Source organism: Leptonotus elevatus, chromosome 5, assembly GCF_054856555.1.
Source record: "Leptonotus elevatus isolate MCC_2025b chromosome 5, RoL_Lele_1.0, whole genome shotgun sequence".
In the NCBI taxonomy this organism is placed as follows: domain Eukaryota; kingdom Metazoa; phylum Chordata; class Actinopteri; order Syngnathiformes; family Syngnathidae; genus Leptonotus; species Leptonotus elevatus.
In genome coordinates this window covers 18,254,789-18,279,533 of record NC_141243.1, presented here as the reverse complement: position 1 = coordinate 18,279,533, position 24,745 = coordinate 18,254,789, and the positions used below count along the sequence as shown (strand labels likewise).

General features: G+C 40.3%; 2 protein-coding genes across 4 annotated transcripts; one reads left to right on the top strand and one right to left on the bottom strand.

The window, feature by feature from the left end:
- The first annotated feature begins 219 nt into the window (after window positions 1-219).
- LOC147174008 (carnitine O-acetyltransferase) lies at window positions 220-9,043 on the top strand. The gene is made up of 14 exons (XM_086075968.1): window positions 220-374; window positions 1,738-2,007; window positions 2,848-2,966; window positions 3,421-3,474; window positions 4,575-4,740; window positions 4,820-4,994; window positions 5,087-5,265; window positions 5,354-5,454; window positions 5,552-5,671; window positions 5,754-5,876; window positions 5,973-6,108; window positions 6,282-6,344; window positions 6,907-7,044; window positions 8,798-9,043. Exons 1-14 carry the CDS (start codon window positions 348-350, stop codon window positions 9,011-9,013), a joined length of 1,887 nt encoding a protein of 628 aa, XP_085932094.1. The 5' UTR covers window positions 220-347; the 3' UTR covers window positions 9,014-9,043.
- A 237-nt stretch (window positions 9,044-9,280) lies between these two features.
- adamts13 (ADAM metallopeptidase with thrombospondin type 1 motif, 13) lies at window positions 9,281-23,930 on the bottom strand. Of its 3 annotated transcripts, XM_086075967.1 has the most exons (29): window positions 23,758-23,930; window positions 23,456-23,519; window positions 23,262-23,395; window positions 20,863-20,946; window positions 20,662-20,786; window positions 20,436-20,582; window positions 20,131-20,265; window positions 18,431-18,581; window positions 18,257-18,361; window positions 18,030-18,181; window positions 17,891-17,954; window positions 17,159-17,285; window positions 16,948-17,096; window positions 16,749-16,869; window positions 16,444-16,524; window positions 16,174-16,355; window positions 15,907-16,063; window positions 14,674-14,803; window positions 14,419-14,598; window positions 14,123-14,321; window positions 13,943-14,045; window positions 13,736-13,865; window positions 13,428-13,604; window positions 13,131-13,335; window positions 11,384-11,708; window positions 11,154-11,297; window positions 10,881-11,060; window positions 9,709-9,884; window positions 9,281-9,630 (listed from the first exon to the last, which is right to left on the bottom strand). In XM_086075967.1, exons 1-29 carry the CDS (start codon window positions 23,857-23,859, stop codon window positions 9,475-9,477), a joined length of 4,185 nt encoding a protein of 1,394 aa, XP_085932093.1. In that variant the 5' UTR covers window positions 23,860-23,930; the 3' UTR covers window positions 9,281-9,474. The 3 variants fall into 3 exon arrangements, with proteins under 3 accessions (XP_085932093.1, XP_085932091.1, XP_085932092.1); XM_086075965.1 differs by having other exon boundaries at window positions 9,281-9,884; window positions 14,123-14,342; XM_086075966.1 differs by having other exon boundaries at window positions 9,281-9,884.
- Between the last annotated feature and the right edge of the window lie 815 nt (window positions 23,931-24,745).

Below are 24,745 nucleotides of genomic sequence, written 5' to 3'. Positions count from 1 at the left end.
ATTTATTTAAAGCACAGTAATGCTTACAATCACATTATTGACACATATCAATTGGTTAAACGGTTAAGCATGATTCATGACTAGTTTAGTACATTAAATATATTGGTGGGTTATTAAGGATTAAAGTGAAGTTATTCGGGGACGGGTTTATTTCGTTCATAGTATCTGATATATACTGAGTCGGGCATCAAAGTTGAAAAGCAGGTATTTAAAGGGCTCGCAGTTGTCTTTGCGCGCTGGGTCCGAGTGGGGGCAGGCGGCTCAGAATAGACGCTGAGCTCGTCCTTGAGACATGACTGCTCGAAGCCGTGACATCTTTAAAGACATCAGCGCGTCGATCTGACAAGATGTTGGCCGTTTTTGTCAGAGCCGCGGTGAGTGTATAGTGAGTTTGTTTTGTAAGCGCTTGCGTAAACTAAATGTATGAACAGGAACGTGTTTGCTTGCTTTGACTGCACCGGGACGGTTTGACAGGGGGTGGGGCGCAACCTGCTCGGGACTGCAAAGGCTGTTTGACACTATTAACTTCTATTTTACGCGTCTCTCTCTCATAGATTCTTATTTGCCGTGATGCAATAAAAATGAAAATCAATGTGTCCATGTCGTCATTCATGAGACTGGCCTGCTTTTTAGTAGGCCGTGCGTGTCATTGCGTTAGCTTACTTGCGTTTGTACATGCTGCTAACGAACCTAGTATTGCACTACCTGACGTTTAATAATTTTATATTTATGTATAACCGCGTGTTTCATTAAAATTAAGTGTCGCTTAATTAAAGCTTTATTCACTTCTGCTGTTTTTGTTTGTTTATTTTTAACTATTTTGAAAAGATAAACCGGAAGCTCGTAATAAACACTTACCGTGATTTTATGTAAACATAAAAGACATAACGACAATGATTCATACTCGCGCTTTTTAATTATTACTGGTTAATGAATGGCTAAAGCAAAAATATTAAAAAAAAATCGGTCATTGGTCTGTATATATTTGAACAGGCAGTTTAGAAAATGGATTAATGGAGAATAGTAGTAAGATGCGTAGCTTTTGATTATAACTGGTTATTTCCTACATTTTCCTAAATAGATAATATTATGTATTAACAATAATATCAAAAGAGTTTATGGTCTAAAAATATAGGTAATGTCAGAAAAACAAGTGCGCTGGTGATAACTACCAACTTTATTTGGCTACACACATTTCTTGCATGTGCCAGTGTTTGTGTCACCATTCCAAAAGTTCAACTGTGTTAACTTTCTATTTTAAGTTTACATGGTGGGCATAACCACATCTGCTTTGCTGCTTTGTTGTTTTGGTGTCAGTTTTCACAAGCTGAGTCATTCTTCTGGAATGGAGGTTGTTTGTAAACGCTTTGAAATTATGTTTACAGCATTAAACAAGCTCCTTGTTGCAAACTAGTTTCTCTTTGCCATCCAAGGCTCTTGTTACGTTCCCTTAATCTTTGACAACATGATGCCATATTTGATTAACGATCATCTGACATCAGTCAGATTTGTAGGCCAATTCATTGCTGGTGTGCTCATCCAAATGTGAGACCATAGTTGGGCATATTGGTGATGTAACAAACGTGCTAGCTATTCATAATAATTATAATAATCATAATTACATAATAATGCATTTTTCAATGATATGGTGTAAAGATATACAATTTGAAGATAATCCAAAATTGTTCAGCTTTGGCAGAAATCTTTCTCACTCTTATCTAAAAATGTATTTTCCAGCTGCGGCCTGGCATGGTGAAGCCATGTCGCCTGCTCGGGCCCGTTACACATATCCAGGAGAGGTCACTAGTTCATCAGGAGGGTTTGCCTAAACTACCTGTGCCACCCTTGAAGCAGACGTGCGATAACTACCTGGCTGCACTAGAGCCTATCGTGAGTGAAGAGGAGTTGGAACACACGCGGAAGCTGGTGGAGGAGATCCTCAAAGGTGGTGTAGGCGACCGGCTGCAGAAAGGTCTTGAGCGACGGGCCCGGAAGACAGATAACTGGGTAAATGGCTGTAGTGCAGCATCTGGCATTTATATTGCAGGTTTGAATTCTTGGCAACCTTTATCATTTGAAAAGGTGGCAAAAGGGGAAGTCCTAATAATATTGTGTTTGTGGAATTGGAATATGAATAAAGCAGCAAAATCTACTAGTTTGTATCCATTTCAGGAGGCGGACATTTTGCTACTTGCTGTCAACTGAAAATGACATCACAGTTGCTCAGGGCTCGTATAACGACTAATCACAACTCCCCTGTTTTATGAGTATGGTCATGTGATGTTCGCAAGCTGAGCCGTGATTGGTCGTTACCTGAGCGTCAGTGATATCATATGCAGTCGATAGCAACTGGCAAAATGGCAGCCCTCAAGATTGATAGAACGTTTAGATTTTGCTACTTTATTTATATTCCACAAACCCAATATTAATCAGATTACTGTTTAGACCAGCGGGGCTGTGTAGGACATTGTTTTTGTTTTTTGGTTGACTTTACCTCTCCTAAATATATTGTTTAGTATTTTACCAACAGACAATAAAATGATTTCAGATGGTATTGCTTGCAATCCAGCATTTGTATTAGCATTAGCATTGGCATCCCCTTTAAGCAGAAGTAGTGAGTGTGAAAAGTAAAATTGAAGTTCTGCTGTCAATTGTATACAATATCTGTTTTAGGAACTTGGCACAATAAGAAAAAAAACTAAAATACTTTACCTTTTTATTAATACTTCAAATATCTGCTTTATAGCAAAGTATTTGTACTTCATTACCTCCCACCGTGGATCATTTGGTGTATCAGCAATAAATACTTTTGTAATCTCTGGTACACACCTGTTTTTTATTTTATAGCTATCGGAATGGTGGGTGCAGTCAGCCTATTTGGACTGCCGGATGCCGGTGGCTGTCTACACCAGCCCCGGTGTGGTTTTGCCGCGCATGCACTTCCAAGATCGCCAAGGACAGATGAGGTGAGCCACCGGCCACAAACCACTGTTAGATTTCCACCATTGTAAACACAAGTGTCAATACTAAATGCAATACTGTTAAATGCCCTACTTCGTCATGTACTTCCTGCGCCATATCAGACATGAACCTTTATAGATAACGAATCATTTAAGATGAACTATGTAAGTTTAGTGTAAACAATTTCACATGCAGTTTCAAGCCGACCTTTACTCATGCTTTCTTCACCACGCTGGCTATTTAAAGCGGGGCGCTCCTAGCATCGCTCAGCTGTTTTTGACTAATGTGACCCGCGGGATATGCAGTGAACATGACGGCCACATGCAGCAAGAGTCCAAAGGACAGTGCATGTGCTTCAGCAGTGTATTGTTTTCTTCAGTAGAGCACGTTTGTGACATTCAGTTTGGCATTACTTGTCGTTCTGTATGTGTCAATAACACAGTGACATCTCCTCTGCAGGTTTGCAGCTAAATTGATTGCAGGAGTGTTGGAGTTTAAAAAAATGATTGACAGGTGAGTTTGATCAGACATTTGAAATAATACAGTGAAACGGCTTGATTGATTAGAAGTGGAAATCCTATTTGGAATTCATGCTTAATGTAAGCATATCACACTAGACGTCAGTTCAGTCACCCCTTTTTTTTCATTTATTTGAGTAACATCAAGTTAGAAAAAAAGACTTTTTTTTAAATTAAAAAAACAATTACAACACAAGTTATACAGTACAAAGGTGGTACTCAAAAGAAGTAGGTAGAAGTTCAGAGAACTTATAATGATCCTAACCCCCCCACCACCACCATTTAGTTATACATATTTCTCATAAGACAGGACCTCATACTGAGGACAATTTTGAATTATTACCCCTGCATGTTTTGCTCCTTCTATGACACGCATTCGAAAAAGCACCACCCTCAATATGAGGTGTTAAGAGTCAGAACAGAATCACATTACATCCATATTTGTTTATTTATTTTAAACCAGTTTAACCAAATGAATCTTCACTTAACTACTAGTGAGGTTAAAACAGAATGTTGTTTTTTACGTTGTGAAGCAATACTAAGGAACTTTAAGTTTTCGGTGATTATGGCGCCGCCATTTGGACAAAGGCGGTAGTGTTTTGCCTGGTGGAAGACCCCATTAGGATCAGCGCATAGCGTCGTCTTTAAGCTCACGCCAGCGAGCGAAAGCCTGGCCAATGTTGATCCTTGACTGTCCTTTTATACGGGTAGCCTCCCTTTTTCTTTTCTTTTTGTCTCCTCAGACAAAACTTTTGTTCTTTGGTTGTTTGGCAGCTTCTGCCATGACAGCAGTAATCGTGTATAGACGCTCAAATCGATTTCCGTCTTTGTATTAAATGGAAAAAGAGGGAAGTGACGTATGCCGTAAAGCAGTCGGAGTATTTGTAGTTTTTTTTGTGTAGCAAGGGTCCTGCCGCCCTCCTCAAAGTTGATTAGTGCCAGTAAAAGTGATACAAACCCCCTCAGGTCATGACAAAGGTACCATTCAGGTCAACCATCACAGATTGTGTTGGGCCGCCAAGCTTCCACTGTATCAAACTGTCTAGCCAAACCAACATGAATTGTTATGCTAAATAATTTGGTCATGTATCCCAGTGACACCCTGCCAGTAGAGTACCTGAGCAAAAAGCCCCTTTGCATGGACCAGTATTACCAGATCCTGTCTTCTTGCCGCATCCCGGGACCAAAGAGAGACACTGTTGTCAATCACGCAATTGGCAAAACGCCTCCCACTCACATCACTGTCGTTCATAACTTCCAGGTACTCTAGATGGCACTGTTGTTCTACTCATACATCCGTTGCAAAGGCCAAAACTGATCGTGCCTCTTTTCCCTTGCAGTTTTTTGTCTTGGATGTATACAACAGTGACGGCACCCCACTGACAGTAGATCAAATGTACATGCAGCTGGAAAAAATTTGGAACACCTCTTTGCAGACCAACAAGGAGCCTGTTGGGATCCTAACGTCACAGCATCGTAACACGTGGGGAAAAGCGTATACTAATCTCATCAAGGGTAAGGAGGAAAAACTGCCTTCCGTCTACTTCAAATTCGTATCCAGATATAATCATAAACAGCATTTTGTGTTTTTCCCCCCTCAACTTTAGATAAGATGAATAAAGAGTCAGTCCGTGCCATCCAAAAAAGTATCTTCACTGTATGTCTGGATGCTCCGATGCCTCGCGTGTCAGACGAGCTGTACAAGAGCCGCGTCGCCGCGCAGATGCTGCATGGGGGCGGGGCTCGCTGGAACAGCGGCAACCGCTGGTTCGACAAGACGTTGCAGGTGAGTGAGTGATCAATAGATCCATAGATCAATCGATACAGATATGCTGATGACCGAGAATTCCAATTTTGGTATGAATCATCCACAGTTTATTGTTGGTGAAGACGGTACCTGTGGACTGGTGTATGAGCATGCACCTTCGGAGGGCCCACCCATTGTCTTTCTCATTGATTATGTTGTCAAGTATATGTAAGGTTACTTCCATTTTGTTTTGGATACACTTTCAAATCATTTTAAATGTAATGGGGATGATTGATAACCTGTTTTTTGTTGTTGTTGTTCTCAGGCAGAAGACAGAAATAGTCCGTTCCCCCATGGTTCCTCTAACAATGCCTCAGAAATTGCGTTTTAACATTACACCCGAAGTCAAGAGAGACATTGAAAAAGCGAAACAAAATATGAACATGTACGTGTGTGGTTGAAAGTATAATAAGCATCTCTATATGTTATAGTCAAATATTTTATTTTTGCTTTGTTTGCATTGCCAGAATGGTACACGATCTGGATGTCAACGTTCTTATGTTTTCTCATTTTGGAAAAAATGTGCCAAAGCAAAACAACCTGAGTCCAGATGCCTTCATTCAAATGGCTTTCCAGCTTGCCTATTTTAGGTAAGAAATCATCCCCTTTGACATCTAAATAGATCACAGTGCACACACAGTGATGGAGGGTATGCATGGTCAATTTGTCAAATTTTTATATTTCAGGATGTATAACACATGTTGCGCTACGTATGAGAGTGCATCATTACGAATGTTCAAATATGGAAGAACAGACGTGTTGCGCGTAACGACCAAGGAGTCTTTGAAATTTGTCCAAGCAATGCAGGACCCAACTAAACAGGTGTGGTTACGTTTTGAAATATACTCAGGGCTTTGAATCACTCACAGCTGTATTGTTATAGTTCACAATCTTTTCAATGTCCTGAGAATATAATACCCAGGATGGATGAGAATATTTACAGGTTTTGTTGCGTGTTGCATGTTGTCTGACCGAGCATCAAATCTTGCTTACAGAACACAGAAAGATTAGCACTACTGCGGAAGGCTGCTCAGACACACAAGGAGAACGCATATCATGTGAGAACCAAACTTGGAACCTGAGAAATATTAGAAATATGCACTTCCTGTTAATTTGGCTCTTAACTCGTTCACTGCCATTGACGGCTATAGACGTGAAATATTTGTTTGAACGATTGTTATTAGTTTCACATTTTCCCCCCACTTTTGTTAACAAGAGTATGAAAATCTAGAATTTTTTTTTATTGTACATTTAAAACAGATATAAAATTTGTGATTAATCGTGAGTTAACTATTGAAGTCATGCGATTAATTACAATAAAAAAATGTAATCGTCTGACACCCCAAATTTTTTAATAATATTTTATTTTATTTTTTAATTAGGGGCATCAGGCGATTAACATTTTTAATTGTAATTAATCACATAACTTCACTAGTTAATCCCAAATTTTATATCTGTTCTAAATGTACAAACATTTTTTTTTATAGGTTTCCATACTTTTGTTCACAAAAGCAGAAAAAAAAAGGTGAAACTAATAGAAATGGTTCAAATGAATTTTTGACATCTATACTCATCAATGGCAGTGAATGAGTTCAAAGTAACAGTGTCTCTTTTTTTAAGGCCATTCATGGACAAGCCATTGACAGACATCTTCTCGGACTGAGGTTGCAGAGTATTGAAGACCTCACATCTATGCCCGAGATATTCATGGACACGTCTTTTGCTGTGGCTCACCACTACAATCTGTTAACCAGCCAGGTATGCTCATCTAGATACAATGTACAAATTTAAAAAAGAAATGTGAATGTGTGATCCGGGATCAGAAAACATTAAGGCACAGTAGATGCCATGTGCTGTATTTTCTTTTATCTTGCGGCTGCTACTCAGCTACGACTATATGTTTAAATTAGAGCTCGGACTGGCACCCAAAATCCATGTTCCCTACAGTTCGGAAATTCACGCATTCGGAAAATTCAGAAATACGCTCTGAGTGTTTCATTGTTGTTCAAATGTGCCATTCGGTCATTCCGAGTGTTGAAGCCGAATGTGTCGGGCAGTATAAGGAAAGGACAAGTTGCTTGCTTTATAACATACTGGAAATGATCGAAGCACACACACTCATTGAGTGGTGTCAGGACATCAGAGTGAATTTCCCAACGTACCCCGTGTTGACGACAGCAAAGGAGGACGGAACTTGTGCTTTTAATTACGGAAAAGTTTTTATTTTCTCGCGTCACATTGTGGCCAAAGGTGAAATCCTGGTCGCTTATTGCAGCTTTTTCTGCTATAAACACAAAAAGTATTTTTGTTGTGGTCGCATGATAGCGGCGCTAGCAAACTTACGTCACACATTAGTTGCCATGGCAACTACTTTTTCGTCTTGTTCCATTTCTTTGTAGAATACATTTGACTATATTCTGCCCCATTCTAAACAGAATAAACTTTATACTCTGAAGACAGTAAAATATATATTTTTTTAAATCACTCAACAGTTCAGGAACAATCACAGAATCTACGGTTTGGGTAACAGCCAATCTAACCACTGACCAACCCTTGCCGCTCCTACTCTGTGGCAGGTGTCAGGTGGAATCCTCATACCTCCATTTTTGGTCTCCTTTTGGACACACCAGCAATATAAGTGGTAGAGTCTCCCATGCTGAAGGTTGTGGGATTGGTCCTCAACCCTTGAGTGTTTTTGTTGTGGTTGTTTTAGTATTTTACTCTCTTCCAAGTGTAAAGTTTACTCTGTTTAGACTAGGACCGAATTTACTCTACGAAATGTACTGTCTACTTCCTTCTGAAGGACTTTTGATAAATGTGATGACTTCCTGAGCGGTCGGGGTGACGCAGTGCGTGCTCGGAGCATATTTCCAAACGCACCCACAGTTAGGGTATGGGAATTTTGGGGGTATTGATCTGTGTTTTTGTCAAATACATTTCCTCCCAAAATGTGGCTTATACTCCAGAGGGATTTTTTTTTAATGTTGTTTTCTTCCATTTTTTTTTATTTTTTTTACTAATACATCTTCCACTCAAGTCCGTAAAACACGGTACTGTATATATTATACTATTGTGTCACACCTCCTAGTGACGTAGTTTTACATGTTGCACTGTTGTATTAATAAACCCTACTGTCTTTAATTCACTATAACTGGTACAGTATCGCTATAATAAGAAATAAAATTGGCCATGGCATAGCTTAATCAAAATTAATAAAACCAAAACATGTGTTGTTGTTTGTTTTATCCCATCTTGACCTCTCTACAACTATTATAAAAATATCAAATTTAAACATGATCCAAATAAAAAAAAATTGTGTACAGATGACAATGTATTGTATATCCACCGGATTTCTTCGGTGGAATACAAATAGAATATGAATGTAGTTCTGCTGATATATTAACTCGTATTAGAGGCCTTAAATCGTGTATTTTCAACGTCGTTTTTGAGTTGATTCTCATGTGTTTACCCGTGTATGAGCCGTCATCCTCTCCATGTCTGTCGGTTCCAGGTTGGTTCCAAGACCGACTGCGTGATGTGCTTTGGCCCAATGGTGCCAGATGGCTATGGAGTGTGTTACAATCCCATGGATGAGCACATCAACATCGCCATCACAGCCTTCAACAGCTGTGAAGAGACAAATGCAGCCAAGTATGCACAGACTGTAAATGATGCTCTGTTGGACATGAGAGCTCTGCTGGAGGACACTGCTACAGCCAAGCAGTGAACCCACACACAAGCCTGGAGTGTTTTTAGAGGCAGGGGGGGGGGGGGGGGGTGGGGTGGGGGGGTCCGACCAGGCTGTGTGAGAGTTGGAAATCAACCAGCATTTACTGACAAGGAGCTGAAATGCTCTGGAAGTCTGGGAGGGCAACTTATTGTGTGCAAAGGTTCTGAGGAGCTTGAGACGGGACTCTTGAGGCATGGCCATTGAAACGAAAACACAAGTCTCACTGATAGAAATGATATATTTTGTTACATGGTGTTGAATGTCTATATATATATATATATATATATATATATATATATATATATAAAACATTATGAACTGAATTTGCACTTTTTAAATGTAACATCTCCCTCAGCTATAACATTCTGAATGCTTGCTTACATTTACTTGTTTTAACAAAAGCTACTCGGCTGTATCAGAAATATATTTTGTAAAAAAAAAAAAAAAATCGAAAAAGCTTAACGTTGTACAAAGGCGTATTCTGCTCTGAAGCTTCCCGCTGTGTGCTGGTAATCTCCATGGAATTCAACCTCGGCCATATTTCCAGAGGAGTGCCATCGAAACAACTGTGGGCCTTTAAACACATTGGTCTTCAGCATATCCATGTCCCGAATCTGAACAACACACAAAACAAATTGCACACAAGCCCAAATTTGAAGATTGTCATGCAATATAATGGCAAATATACCTACCATTATGTATGAAGACTGTGAGTTTGTGGCGTTAAAGACCAATCCTATGTGCACTGCTTGGATTCTTATCTTCACTGAGGGAGGGGCATTGATAAGCACCCGACAGGTGTGGTTAGTGTCAGAGGTTGTTGGATTCTCAAAAACCCCACTGGAGGAAAACAGCTGCTTGTCACAATCTTTCGGCAAAAACATAAACTACATTAGTGGAAATACCCCCACACACAATAGGGATGTAACAAAAACGGCAATATCGCGATATTAAAATTTCCACGATACCGTCATGTCACGATATTTAAAGCTGCACATCTGTTAAAAAGGTGAGGTTGTATTCCATTTGTGCAATTACAGCACCCTCTGGTGGTTAGTTTATTAGTAGAGTTTAATTTTAATAAGGAATGTTTTGGCCACTGCAGCGGTTATCACTCCAATAAATCAGTCGTAACAGCAAATATTTGTAAACATCGCCATAAAAAAAACATAACTGTTTGCCCGCTTCAGCTAAACACAGCATTGTAAACAACATAGACTATGATATATATTTTTTACAATATTAGAAGTTTATATACCGTGAGCTTTTTTTTAATATTACCAACCCCCCGACAATATCATGATAAATATCGCATATATATATATATAGATAGATAGTATATATATATATATGCCAAATTATTATTTTTTTATTTAGATTAACAATCACATTAGAATTTTGATTAATCACTTAATTAAAAAGGCTTTTTATCATTTTTTGCCCGCCAAATTTGAAGAGCACCCGTTATGTGTTAATTCTTTCTACATTCAATGTTATGATGTCGCCTTCAACATTTCTTATCCATTGCATGCTCTCACCCTCCTCTTTTTCTAAGAAGTTAAATACTTACTAAATGACCCCAATATGTGCACATACGCAAACATTTAATAAATGCTTTACTTCAATGCAAGTAGTTATGTTTATTGCTCAAACACAACCTGCGCTGCCTTTAACGTAGCCATCAAGCTAAAGGATCATTTGTGGTCAAAATTAATAGTGTGATTAATCTGCGTTACTAGTACATGATTAATGCGATATTTTTTAAGTTTGGGATTAATCAATAAGTTAACACTTTAACTTTGACACAATATATATATATATATATTTATATTTATATTTATATTTATATAGTGACTACACATACTTTGACGTTGGCTCTTCTTCATGTTTCTAAGTGAGCTGTAGGCGAACACAATGCCGTTCCCCGACGTGAGCAGATTCTGACGCACAAGAAGGACGTTGGTTCTGGTGGTTAGCGTGCTACCAGCTGCCTGCCCACACTTTTTCACAAGTGCCAGTCGATCAAAAAATACAGCATATTCTCCTGTCAGGACACATTCAATCAATTACTTTGGCATTTTACTTATTTATACTGTAAATGAAGTGAAACTACATGTACACGCTGGATAATGCTCACTCTTTGTGCAGTTTAAAGAGCTTGACTCTACTTTGACGTGAATGACCTCATCCAGGGGTCGGCCGATGGCCACTGTACAGGGACCAGTAATGTTGCTCAAGTCAACTGTGCCTGATTCTTGCAGGAGCAGCTTTCCACACGCATCTGGTGAGAAGCAAACACACGGGTGGTAAACTATCTTTAGCTCCTCCTAATGAAAGTGACAGAAGAGAACGATCTAAAGTAATTACTGGGTTTAGTTGAAGGACTGGCTGTCGAGAACAGCGGGATGCTGACTGTCCCGGATGGACTCGGAGGAAGTTTTCCCATGCGGTGCTGTTTTGTAATTGTATATGGAGTGTGAGACAGGTGAGAATCCTCCTCCAATGCAGGATGCATAGCTGGAGTCACTATTGAGTTCGGTGGCACATCCGTGCAGCTGTCCATGCTGCAGCCCTGGATGGTAATAGGCTTGGGTATGTGCATGCATAGTAGAGGGCTGAGAGGTTCCGGCTTAGAGGGGCCCATGCATGACACTGTTCTTGACTGAATGCCATATCCACAGGACATTGAACACTGGGAAATAACAAATAGCAATAAAAGGATGACAATATTCATAGCAGAGCACAGCATGGAAAGGCCGGGGGCTTGATGTCACACTTTATACAGGGTTTGATGTCCCTTTTTTTTATTTTTATTTTTTACATCAGGTATATATTTTGTAGTCATTTTTATATTTTGTGTCAGTGCAGAGTTATAAACAATCAGCTCGAGAGTTTGAACGTGACATGTTGCCCAACCATCAGGTAAGTTGTCTCACTACATGGGGTAAAATGTAACACTAGTTTATGCAAGGAAATTGAGCAAACGTCCAGCAAAAGCCCTGGTATGGCTCTTGGGCTCAAATGCCTGTTTTGTCTTCCATCCATCCATCCATCCATCCATCCATTTTCTGTACCGCTTGTCCTCACAAGGGTCGCGGGGGTTGCTGGAGCCTATCCCAGCTGGCTTCGGGCAGTAGGCGGGGTACACCCTGAACTGGCTGCCAGCCAATCGCAGGGCACACAGAGACGAACAACCATCCACACCTATGGACAATTTGGAGTGTCCAATTCACCTGCCATGCATGTTTTTGGAAAGTGGGAGGAAACCGGAGTACCCGGAGAAAACCCACGCAAGCACGGGGAGAACATGCAAACTCCACCCAGGAAGGCCGAAGCCCGGACTTGATCTCACAACCTTTGCACTGGGAGGCGGATGTGCTAACCAGTTAGCCACGTGCCGCCCTGTTTTGTTTTCCTTAAACTGAAAAATCAAGATTAAATTGAAATACAAGAGAGAAAGCATTGCTTCATCATGAAACTTAAAGCAGTCTCGAAATGTGGACATAGTTTCAACAACAACTGGAAGATGCACTTTTGAACACTCGAAACCTGACAGACCAATTTTCTCACTCGTCAGACATCATCTGAAGGGCAATTTTGACATACTAAAACCGATTTGCCAGCAGTGCATTTTTCATTGGTCCATTCTTTTCAGATGTGACAACTAACCTCAACATAAATGAGACATGCTGCCCCAAACTACCATGTTGGCTAATACTAGCTCTAACTTAAAGTTATCTTAAAACAGAACAATGATTGAGGCGTGACAACATACCTGAATATGTCCTCGAATGAGTCCACATGAATTGCTGCTATAATTAGTACATGAATGACGCTTGTTTCAAAATATATTAAGTATAACATTTTATTTTGGGTTGTGCAAAATGGCTAACTAGAGCTCATCTCAGCTCACAATGTGCTATTGGACACTTTTTAGTTGTGCTCTCTGGTGGGGAAAAAAAATTGCAATGAGACAACTAACCATGAGACAACAAGCCCTGATCTCCCTTACTGTAGATGGATAAATAGTAGGTATTGGTAGATTTTAGTGTTGATTTCCATTTATACTAGTGTTTTTTTTATATATATTTAAATTCAATTTGTATGGGTGTACCTGGCTCCATGGCTTTGCCTCCCACCTAAAGGTGCACACCCGCACCAGGCAGGGCACCGTGGTAGCGGGTTTGACTGATGTATGACAGTTATCCTCTAGCACCACACTTTCCTTGCCTTGGACAAACTGGACACAGGACACATTCCTGTGAGCTACACCCAGGTTACAAGACACAGAGCAAGGTGTCATACTCTGAACCTTCCACCTGAACACAACAAAATGATGGTGAGGCATTTTTTTGCGTTGACTAAGGGGGGGAGGGGGGTGGGTAATGAGTGTAGTGTATTTTTGTGTTACCTTGCCGGGCAGTTGTGGGTGTTACACGACACCACTGCTGTTGGTTTTGGAAAGTCCCTGCACTCAGAGTCCTCCAGCACCTTCTCTTCCCCATCTGTCTCCTGAGCACAGTACAGCACTGTGTTGGCAACCCCTCCGCCACATGTTGTACTGCAGATGCCTATCTTAGATCGCCACCTGGTGGTGGAAAATATTCAGTCTTTTTATATATATATATTTGTCATTGACGTTATTACGTTACATCAACATCTCGCTCAATACTCAAGCATACCACAAACATAACCATTTGTTTTCTTCATATGTCTTACATAGGAGGGCAAGAGAGTGTATTACAGCTCTCAGATTTAGGAGGAGGTTTGGTTGAAGGGTCACAGTGGAAATCGGGTACCATCCATCTGGTCTGATGGTCCACACAAGAGAACCACACTTGCATTGTTCCTATAGAATTAAGATATTTTGAGAGATGATGACATCACTTGTGAATATGATTAAATCAATTCTATCTTTGTTTGTACCATTGCCACATGTCTTTGAGCACTGACTGATAACCGGACTCCACACAAACACGGGGGCTTGTCGAGAGCGTGGCATCAAACCAGTTTTTACTGCAGGCTGGTCCTGTTCATGAAAATCTATTATAAGCTTGCATCTGCAGTCTTACACCTTGAAACAAGACAACATTGTCATATTTTTACCTCACTGGTTGCGTCCCACCCAATTGGACAGACATGCACTACACAGGGTACAGATTCAGGTGGTCTTATTTGATTTGAACAGAAACGTTCATCAACTTCAACCTCTTGGCTGTCCTCTTGTCGGACACATGACACGTTTCTTTTCACTTCTCCGGGCCCACACACTGCTGAACAGTCCCCGGCCTCTGACACACGCCACCTTAGAACACAAATAGTAGGCCTATGTTCTGCTTTGATGTCTTCTGTCTCTTGAGGTGACAGTAGCGATGAATTGAAGTTTAAGGTGCACATACTACCTGGCAGGACAAAGTTGAAGATGACAATTTTCAACAGCGTTTGGAGCTAAATCAGCCGGGCACTCTGAATCTGGAACCCTCACAACATCTGTGCCATGTTTCTGAACGCATGTTACAGAACGGGTTTTCTCTCCTCTGCCACAGGAAGCGCTGCAGGATCCAAACTTTCCTGTGATCCAGCTGTAAAGCGCCATATGAGTTTATCAGTGCCTAAAGGACAAAATAGGGTTGTGCCGTAATTTTTGTCATACTGGCCTTGGTGGGCAGGCTGGCAGCTGACAGGATGTATGAAGTGGTAAAGGCGGAGGAGTTGCATAACAATTGTGATTCTCTAGATGTGTATTAGTTTCTTTGTCCACACAAATATACTGATGGTTCTGCACACCTGTAAGAGAAGTCTGCATGAGCCTATGCTCATAAGTTTCACTTTTAATATTCTTTAAAGGGGAAGTCAACACAAAAATCTTTAACTTAATACATTGTATGCACCCCCACTAGTCTAAACACGCCAATTGTGGATTATGAATAAAGCATCAAAATCCAACCGGCTTTTTTTTTTTTATGTGAACAGAAAATGAAAATCAAGGCTCAAATAACGACCAATCACCTGTTTTATGTGACGTTTGCAAGCTGACCTGTGATTGGTTGTTACCTGAGCAACTGTGATGTTGGTTGGTTGGAACATATAAACACATTACAAAATATAAGTTGAAGGGAAAATGCAAATTTGAAGAAAAAAAAATAAGGTCATAATTTACATCTTCAAAAGGAGGAGGAAGAAGTACAAGAGCTTACCAGCTCATTGGCTAGTGGTAGAGTGCCCGCCCTGCACCTGGGGGGTTGTGGGTTCAATCCTAGCCAGGGCATACCAAACACTATAAAAATGGGACATATTGCCGCCCTGCTTGACACCAAATGATTCCCGAACGCAGCCCCTGCTGCTGCTCACCGCTCCCTCAGGGGATGGGTCAAATGCGGAGAGCAAATTTCGCCTCAGTTAGGTGAGCGTGACAATCAGTGGTACTTTAACTTTATCTAGTCCTCCCACTCCCTATTACTTCTATCATGTTAATGTACTACTAAGTTATTCTTATTTAATAATGTGTCATTAAAAATTTAAAATTAAACAAAAAATGAACAATGAACAATAAAAGATAAACAAAACATGCTGATTGTCAGTCGACAGCAAGTGGCAAAATGGCCGCCCCCATAGATGGAAAAAAATGGGTAGAGTTTTCTGTTTTATTCATATGTATTCATATTCCACAAACGCAATACTAATCAGAATACTATGTTTAGACTAGTGGGACTACATCGAACGTATTATTTTACTGACAGACTTTAAGTCGATCGCAGCTAGATTGCTAACAGTCCAGCATTCGTATTATCATTAAACCAGCAACAATGGTGGCAGTGTTCCAACAAGACTCAAAGGGGTTATTAGTAATTAATTTAAAGAATCTGAATAAATGCAAACTGATGGCATACCTAAGCCACAGGAGACAGAGCAAGGTGTTGTAGAAACGCTCCACGTGCCTTCAACTTTGATTTCTGTCAGGTCGCTGTGATCATTTGGAACATAAAACTGATGGCTAATGTTGGGGTTTGTTTTCTCTCCGTATTCTTTTCCATATTTGCGATATACCTGCAATAACAATACATACCTATTTGAAATGACAGGTGTTTTGCAGGAAGTGTAAACTTGACAGTATCTTCTAATCAAAATGTTTATGAAGTCGAATGGCCCGGCCTGACCTGAATGTTTATTTGCTGTTGTACTGGCCCAGGCAGTAGTATTTCTTCCATCTCAGGCAAGAGGTCAAAAGTCAGGTGGAGGCGGTACTCTAGCCAGCTATCATCCAGTGGGGAGGGATGGGTCATATTTAACGCCATGCTACCCGTTCCCGAGACAACATATTGATCTCCGTATAATACAGCTATTGATGCAGAAAGCAAGAACAGTCCAAACATCACATTCACAATCCTCCTGCTGTGTGATTGTAAAGCTGAGGCAATGTCACTCACCCAGATGAGTGAATAGTGGTGCCTTGTTGATGATATGAACCTGTGTGGCATTTAATGGCAAAGACAAGAAAGTGGTATACTCTGAAAGAGACAATTCATCTGTTAATACTTTCAGAAGGTACCAATTCATTATGCATAACATCGCTGTCCTGTAAAAATTCATGCATTCAGTTTCATCCCATTAAAAAAAATGGCAAAAATGGACATAAGTGTTTTTCACAGGACAACGACGATAATCTATTAATTATGCTTTCAAACTTTCAGAAAAAATACAGTGAAATATTTCAAAATGGTGTTTCTCTTACCTCTTGCCTGACCTCCAGTGTAAGAGTCAGAGGTCAGTGTGCAGGAAGATCCATCCCCTCCGCACAAACCGCACACATCTCTCACTTTCCCAGAGTGCAACAAGCCATCGCAGCCGAAGAGCTGATCCGCAGCAAATGTTTACATTGAAAGTAAACGTAACATTGTTGTACATTTCTTTTGTATCAAAATCATCTCTACCAGACATTTCCCTTGCAGACAAGCAGCGATTGACCCAGAAGGAGTTTGGCCTTCAGCCTCGCACCGTGTCCCGTCGGCAAACTGAGATCCACGGCTCACAATGAAGGCTTCTCCCTCGGACTGGCACATGTATCTGCATTGCTCATCACCTGATAACGGTAAGAATATTTCAATGCTAACGTCACAGGAGGAGTATCTTTTGTGTTGTCACCTTGTGAGAAGCCCACTGCAGGGATCCAGGTATAGAAGGAGGCCTGGTCCGGATGAAGGTAAAGCGGTTGGAGATCTGTTTTGGAACATTGCTCAGCCAAGAAATCCAGCTGGGTACGCTCACATGGCTGCAACGGCAATATAGTAAAGTTATTATTATTATTATTATTTTTTAGGAATCTTCCATACCACTTTTTTTACGTACTGAACTCTTGAACAGTCACCGATACCGATACCAAGTACATAGAAGTATTTTAAGACATAAAATGTCCCCTATAAAAACAATGACATAACACCTATATCCCAATGTAGCATTTTTCCTTAAATTAATGGCAATTTTCTATTGTTGTAATTTCATAAAACACCCACAAGATAATGGTATCGGCCGCAGTATCGATACCTTGCAATAAGGGCTGATATCGGTCAAATACAGACACCTGGTATCGGTACTCGCTTATCTCTAGTTATTTTTGATAGATTTTTGGCTTAAAATAATGAATATAATATATAATATAATATATATAATATAATGAATTTAAATAAAAAAATATTTTTAACTTTTTTCATTCCTTCCTGTATTTTATTAAGTCCTCGGTCAATACTGTAATCATTGGGAGGCTTTTATGACGACACAGGCCCAAAAATGGAATACAAAATCGTACAATGATTCACTGAGTAAACAGTACTGACTTACTGTAAAGAAGCCCCATGTAAATATAAACAGCGCGCTCACCTGCTGGTTACAAAGTTCAGCCTCAATACCGTTCCCCACGCAATCATTTCCCCCAAAAGCAGGTCTGGGGGGGTCACAATTATTGTTCAGTGACTCGCTCCAAAGCACTATCTTGTTATTGACAGTGAATTGTGTTAACCTTGGATTGTTGCACTGGCGTGTGCGGTGAATGACTCCGCCGCCACATGTTCGTGAGCACGGGGAGAACCCAGACCAGCCGGACCAGGATCCATGCACCACTGCAGAGCTGCTGAGCTGGTCCGGGGACACACAACGCCCCTTCAGACACCACTGCAAAAAAAGAGAAAATGAGTAGCTTGTGGAAATCAGCCATTACTCAAATGTCAATAAAACGTCTTATATTACTTGGTTAGGTGCGCATTGGGTGCCATCTAGCAGTGGTACGAGAAGACGTTTGCAGGAGCTGTCATCGTTTGGGTTAGTGTGACAAGATAGAACCCTACACATTGGCTGATGGAGAAAGAAGCAATAATATTTGTCAAATGTCAACTGCTTATTTAACTGCAATGACATCATTACCATATCTGGATTGGTGAACGAGCAGCTTCTTGCAGAACTTCCAAAAGCTATTCGACACTGGTCATCAACACCATAATAAAGGCCAGGCTTCCAGTCCTGGAGGGAGCTTTCTAGGGCTGGTAGATCCTTTACACACTCAGCATTCCCTTCGCTGGGAATACAATTGCATGTGATACCCTTTTAAATTTTAGAAGTCCAAAACATGACACTGAAGAATTGCCAGAGGTAAAAGAAAAAGTATGTCAGATGAGTGTAAATCAGAACATAAAACAGTGTTTAATATTTCGTGGGGGGAAAAAAAACATTGAAGATTTAGATGTTTAAGTCTTCTGAAAATATCATCAGAAACCAGAAACTACTGTGTACCAGTTTCCTATGCGCATTTACCGAACCCTTCTTTATTGAAAAATAAAATAAGATTTTTTTCCAGTTCAAGACATAGGTGTAATTTACTAGTTAATAAAATAAACAGGGAAACTAGCCATTTCATTAAATCTGGCGCTCTTCACCTTAAATTCAGAAAGCATTTTGTTCTTGTATTCCCCATCAAAATGCAGCTTACGGTTCCTTTCGTTTTGCTGGATAGCTAGTTGTGCGAGACTAGAATTGCTAAACTTGGAATTGCAAATCATGCAATTAGGACGCTGACTCCCATCACTCAACTCAACTCAACTCTAGAGCACTTTAAAACAACCACCGCTGTTTTCTTAAGACGGAAGCCAGGGGCAGCAGATACAATGACAACAGCAGAGGGCCGAGAATTGAACCCTGTGCAACACCATATGCTCCGTTACACATGTGAGTTCATATTGCACACGCAGCAACGTTTCCAGTGTTAAATCAAATATGCAGTAAGCAGTGTTATTTTAACACTGTAAGGATAAAAAGTTACACTGTAAATTTCCTTGCGTGATTGTTTGGATGTTGGGTGTAACCTGAATAGTATTACCTTGAGTGTTAAATTGACCACACCCTTATTTCCAGTGAAGGAGAAACGTTCCAATTTTCCAGTGCGCTGTCAACATTTCAATAGCGATACATTCATTTGTTATTGTCAGGGTGGCGTCGATCCGTGGTAGAGTGGTCGCCTCGCAACCCTGAAAACGTGAGTTCAATCCCAAGCCAGTGTGACTATGTCGAACTATGTGAACCATCAGTTGCTCCTGATGCTTTGTCATCAGTAGTCAAAATGGAAAGCGCTTTAAGGGTCTTCTAAGGTGGAAAAGCATTATATAAATGAAGTACCATTTACCAGAGTTAAGTGTAGTTAAATTTTTAACACTGACACTAGTGTAGAATTTCAACACTACTCAGTGTTTATCAGTGTAGATGTTTAACACTATACAGTGTTAGACTAACCCTGGTTAAGTGTGAAAAAAGTAACACTTTGAAAAGTGTAAGATTTACACACATTGATGTGGACACATATAAGACTTTTCTAGTGTTAGATTTAACACTCTCAGTGTCAATGGCTATTTTGCTGTGCACGTTCATCCGACGACTTTCTTTTTTTGCTCAACACAGTATGAAGGGATTACAAAAAAGAAATAACATGACACAAGTCGACTACTAAGCGCGGATAATAATGGCAAAGCGAGACGTATTTGGGTGTATGTATTGACGTCCACCGAACCCCTGAGACTGACTCACCGAACCCCTGGGGTTTGATCTAACCCAGGTTAAGAATCACTTGTCCTCACCTGAAAAATGTGAGCAGCTGATGTCTGCTACAGGGCGACCAGGTCAGATCCACACTGTTGTAGCCGCCATCCGAGGCCATCATAAAGCCACTCCTACTGCACGTGTTCCCCACTCCATCGTGATTGACGCCAAAACTGGGGGGGAAAAATAGCTTTTTTGTGCTAGTTAATTTAGATCGTTGCATTCTGTAGGAATCTGAATACTGGATATATATATTGAGCATTTATACTTGAACCCCCCCTTATAGTGAGATGACCTGGCATTGTCTTGGTGCAATACATTTGTGTGATAGACTGCGCAGTACCTGTGTGCAATCTCATGAGCAATAGTGATCCCAAGGTCAAATCCAGTATCCTCTGTGATCACACAGCTCCAGTCACTGGAACAAGCCCCTCCCAGCTGTGTAACTCCCCTGACCTGCTTGTTTCCATCAGGCAACACCAGGTCATACCTGCGTATCATGAGAAACATCTGTTTATAAAACACCATTTCTCCATTTTAGACCGTCACACCAACAGTGTGCCACAAACCTTGTAATGTACAAGAGCAGATCAGCGTGCAGTGGGTCGGTATCATTAGGCGGATTTAAGCGTGAGCCCCAGTCGCATACGCTTCGCAGAGAAGAGGTGATGTTTGGAGACATTTGGATCTCGGGCTGAAATAGGAAGACCGGGTTTCTGTCAAGTGGGAAAAGCTGTGGTCTGTCTTGAAATCTACATTCAGTTGCTGACCTCCGGTTCTGACAGGATGATCATGCGAACCATGTGCACCCTCATGTTGGCTCCCAAAGTCATGTCTCTCAACAGTTCTGAGGCCTGTGTGGAAAGAGAACATACAGTAGAATGGATTGAATGGAAGGTATGCCAAAGAATGTGCACATTCTTTGAATAATTCTGATAAATACAGTATTAATGAAAAAAATATTTCATTTTTTGGCACTGTAATAATAATAATGTAATCATCGAATGTATTAAAAAAAAACATCAATTGGCCAAACAGCATACATTTTACAAAGTAATAATACAAATGACGAATGATGAAAATTATTGTCAAAATTGCTCAAAATTTATTGTCGCGCCCATCTCTGTATAAATATACAAATTTAGGTCATATGAAACTTCGGTGGTAACAAGATGATTCACAGATAACACAAATAGTGTGCAAAAAAACTTTAGTATGCCCTTATAATGTATTTATTTACATTAAACCAGCACACGATTCTTATCTTGCATAAATTAACATTGTTATGTGAAACAATGATTTATGCAAATCTATTTGCAGGTATCTGGACTAGACTGACTGCTTTATTTTAAAGCCAGCAAGCTTTTCCCCGTTCTGAGTAGCATGGATGTAAACAAGTTACAAGCAAGCTAAGAAGCTTTCATTTTCATGTTTATTTTTATAGACAATGATGATACCTAATGAGCACCTAAGGGCTTGGACCTTTTCATTGTAAAAGTTGTTGATGTATAGACAACATCACAAGCGTGCCATCCATCCATCAATAGCGCTAACACTCTGAGAAGATGCGCGACCCCTTCCCCTACCTTTCACTGTAAACAGCAGCAGCGGGTCAGGTTCAGGGTGCCAGGTCATGAACTCATAGTCATTTATTTGAACTAAAAGTTATGCTGTATGTGCTCATGTATGTACAACAATTAATTTTGGGAAATGTATCATATTGTGATTAGGTTAATTGTATATGTGGGGCTTTATTTTATCTTTGACTTGTTTTAGTGTAAGCAATGGATAAGGGTTTATAACTTGGGTTTATAGTATGTTCTGTTTATTTTCTATTATTTGTTTTTTCTTCTTCATTTGCTTTCTTTTCTATTTTAATGATTTATTATTAAATATGATAATGTATTGTACATTATATAAGTTAGTGGGGGTAGGATTGTTCTTTTACTTCTTCCTACTCCCTTTGAACATGTCAATTCTGACTTTACTAATAATTATTTTCATTTTTAACTTTTATTTTCTTTCTTTCACTTTTATTTTGTATTGCATTTATATGTTCAATAAACCACACCAAAACAAACCAAAAAACGAATTATCATATAAAATGCATGTGCTGTATTTAATTATTAATTAATTTTTTAATTTTTTTATTTATTTTTTCCTGGAGAGCTCAGTTCATTCGGTAATTTTACCGATTTGACATGTCATTTCTCTCTTTTTTTTAATTTTTTTTTTTATTTGTATTTGTATTTTTTTATTTTTTTATACTTTTTTTATTTTGTATGTGGGTGTGTATGTGCATGTGCGTGTATGCGTGCGTGTGAGTGTGTATGCATTAGTTCACCTAAAACCTATTAAAAAATCCCATACCGTTCACCTAAACACTTCAGAATCCAGCCAGAGTCATGAGGCCGTCAGGAGACCCGAGGAAGGACCAAAGAAAAGAAAGGAAAGTGAAATCCAGCACCGACCAGACACCACCCACTACCCACTGGGCCACCAACCAGAGTCCTTCACCAACCCCAGAAACATCTAAATTCCAACACATCAGGGATACCTCAAGAGACCAAAGGAGAGACTGAGGAAAGGAAGGAGGGACAAACGAAGCAGAGTGAGATCCACAGACACCAGCCTCCACCGATTCAATGACCAGAGGAAGAATCAGATTGTGTCTGAGTTTCGATAGATGCTGGTGTGGTGGATCTGGCATGCATGAAAATCTCCACCAAAAAGGGGGGCCGTCGACCCCTGCCAGGACAAAGCAAGCGCAACACCTCAGGGCCCCCCAGGCCATCGCAGCGCCAAGGGACAACCCCCGAGCTTCGCAGGGGCCACCGGCCGGAGAGCAAACCCAGGAGCAGGAGCGCCCTCCACCCCTACACGGCCCGCGCCCCCAACCCAACGCAGCAGGACGGGGCACTGCAGGCCCGCCAGGCACCCCACCGACCGATATATATAATCATACATGTGTGTGTGGGTGTGTGTGTGTGTGTGTATATATATAGATATATATATATATATATATATAGAGAGAGAGAGAGAGAGAGAGAGAGAGAGAGAGAGAGAGAGAGAGAGAGAGAGAGAGAGAGAGAGAGAGAGAGAGGCTTGTATTATAAAATAAAAAATTCTAGATTTCATTAGAGAACAAAAGCTAGTTGCTCACACTTACAATGTTGAGGTTGGTGAGTATGTAGCGTTCTGTATCCTGCTTGTGGACTTGCCGGACATCAGGTCCAACCACCACCAGTAATTCCAAGTGTGTGACATCAGGCATCAGTGTTGACCGACGAGGCCGACCTCTCACTGTGCAAAATATACATGACGTCTTATTTTGTATTTTTCATCTGATAGAGGATTTCATACCTGAGGCATCAGAAGAAAGCGTATCTGAAACTATGTCTCTTTGTCTGTTAGAATCATCAAAAAGCTGTGAAAACAAAACAAACAAAACCAAATGTTAATTTCGAATACAGAAGCAACAGATTTAAATCCTGAAAAGTACATATTTGTATTTACATATTTTAAGGTTCCAGCAAAAATGTACGCAACTCTGCATGCTGTGTGTGTGTTTGACAGATGATAAACAGTTTAAAGTTGAAGAGTCCAATGTACTCAGCAGAGACCTTCAGCAGTGAAATCACAAACGACGCTGGCGTTGCTCTTACCTCGGCCGATGGAGATCTCATTAGCGTGCTGAAGCCAGGTAGGAGTAACAGCAAACAGAGCAGAGTCATGAACACCATTCTGGCTCCGCTTCTTGAGCGCATACCTGGTCTGCTTTAGTACTCGGACAATATGTGATAGTCCCGCACCGCAGGCTGGGATCCTGCAAGGGGGAATGACTAACGTGTTTATGCAAACAGCAGGGACAAAGTTGATGGACGAGACGTTTCATTTGCTGTCTTTCCCTTGTGCGGAACCACAGACAGGCCCCTCATTGGTTGCTTCTTGTGCGTGTAACTGTAGTTTGGGTTTCAACACTTCTGGCTATTGAACATTGCGTTCCTCTTCTATTTGATTTATACTCTCATAGAGAGAATGAGTGATTTTTGTCTAAATTAGGGAACACACATCACTTTGTAAATGCCTTCTTTTCCTACAGCTTGGTTGTAGCGTCCTCCAAATTAGGAGACACATACTGGTGCTGTTACCAATTATTACCAATAGAGGGCAGACATGATCCTAAAAATGGTTTGAAAGGAAAAAATGTGAGACGATTAAAATGTATCCAGCCCATGACCACGACAGGCGGTATTATACTACTGCTACTGTATTACTATTTTTTTGTGCATTGAGAGAAGTACAGAAAAACCTACAAATTGTACTATTGGATACATTTTGAATACTATGATAATAACACTTTGTATAAAATATAATCATCATAATTATCATGTTTGCACATCGTTTAAATGAAAATAAAAATAGTGATTTCCAGATTATTAATTTGAGTAAAATACACCAATTGAAAATAAAAAGATGGTATTTGTTCGGGGTTATTCCACACCAAACTGCATTCAAGCACGTTTGTACGACATGTTTTGCACAAGTCAAGATGGAAAAGAAAAGAGCTTTCCACAAACTGCTCCCAAAATGTAAGAGTAACATGCATAATAGATTCCTAAATGTCCCCAAGCGAACATTATTTATTTATGT

Excerpts from the sequence above, each read along its gene's own strand:
- LOC147174008 (XM_086075968.1), top strand. The coding sequence starts at position 348 with ATGTTGGCCGTTTTTGTCAGAGCCGCG. Across the intron at positions 5,266-5,353 it reads GGTTCGACAAGACGTTGCAG|TTTATTGTTGGTGAAGACGG; the intron begins GTGAGTGAGTGA and ends AATCATCCACAG. Across the intron at positions 7,045-8,797 it reads ACAATCTGTTAACCAGCCAG|GTTGGTTCCAAGACCGACTG; the intron begins GTATGCTCATCT and ends TGTCGGTTCCAG.
- adamts13 (XM_086075965.1), bottom strand. The coding sequence starts at position 23,859 with ATGCGCTCAAGAAGCGGAGCCAGAATGGTGTTCATGACTCTGCTCTGT. Across the intron at positions 20,583-20,661 it reads CTGCTCTTGTACATTACAAG|GTATGACCTGGTGTTGCCTG; the intron begins GTTTGTGGCACA and ends CATGATACGCAG. Across the intron at positions 13,336-13,427 it reads ACCCACAACTGCCCGGCAAG|GTGGAAGGTTCAGAGTATGA; the intron begins GTAACACAAAAA and ends TGTTGTGTTCAG.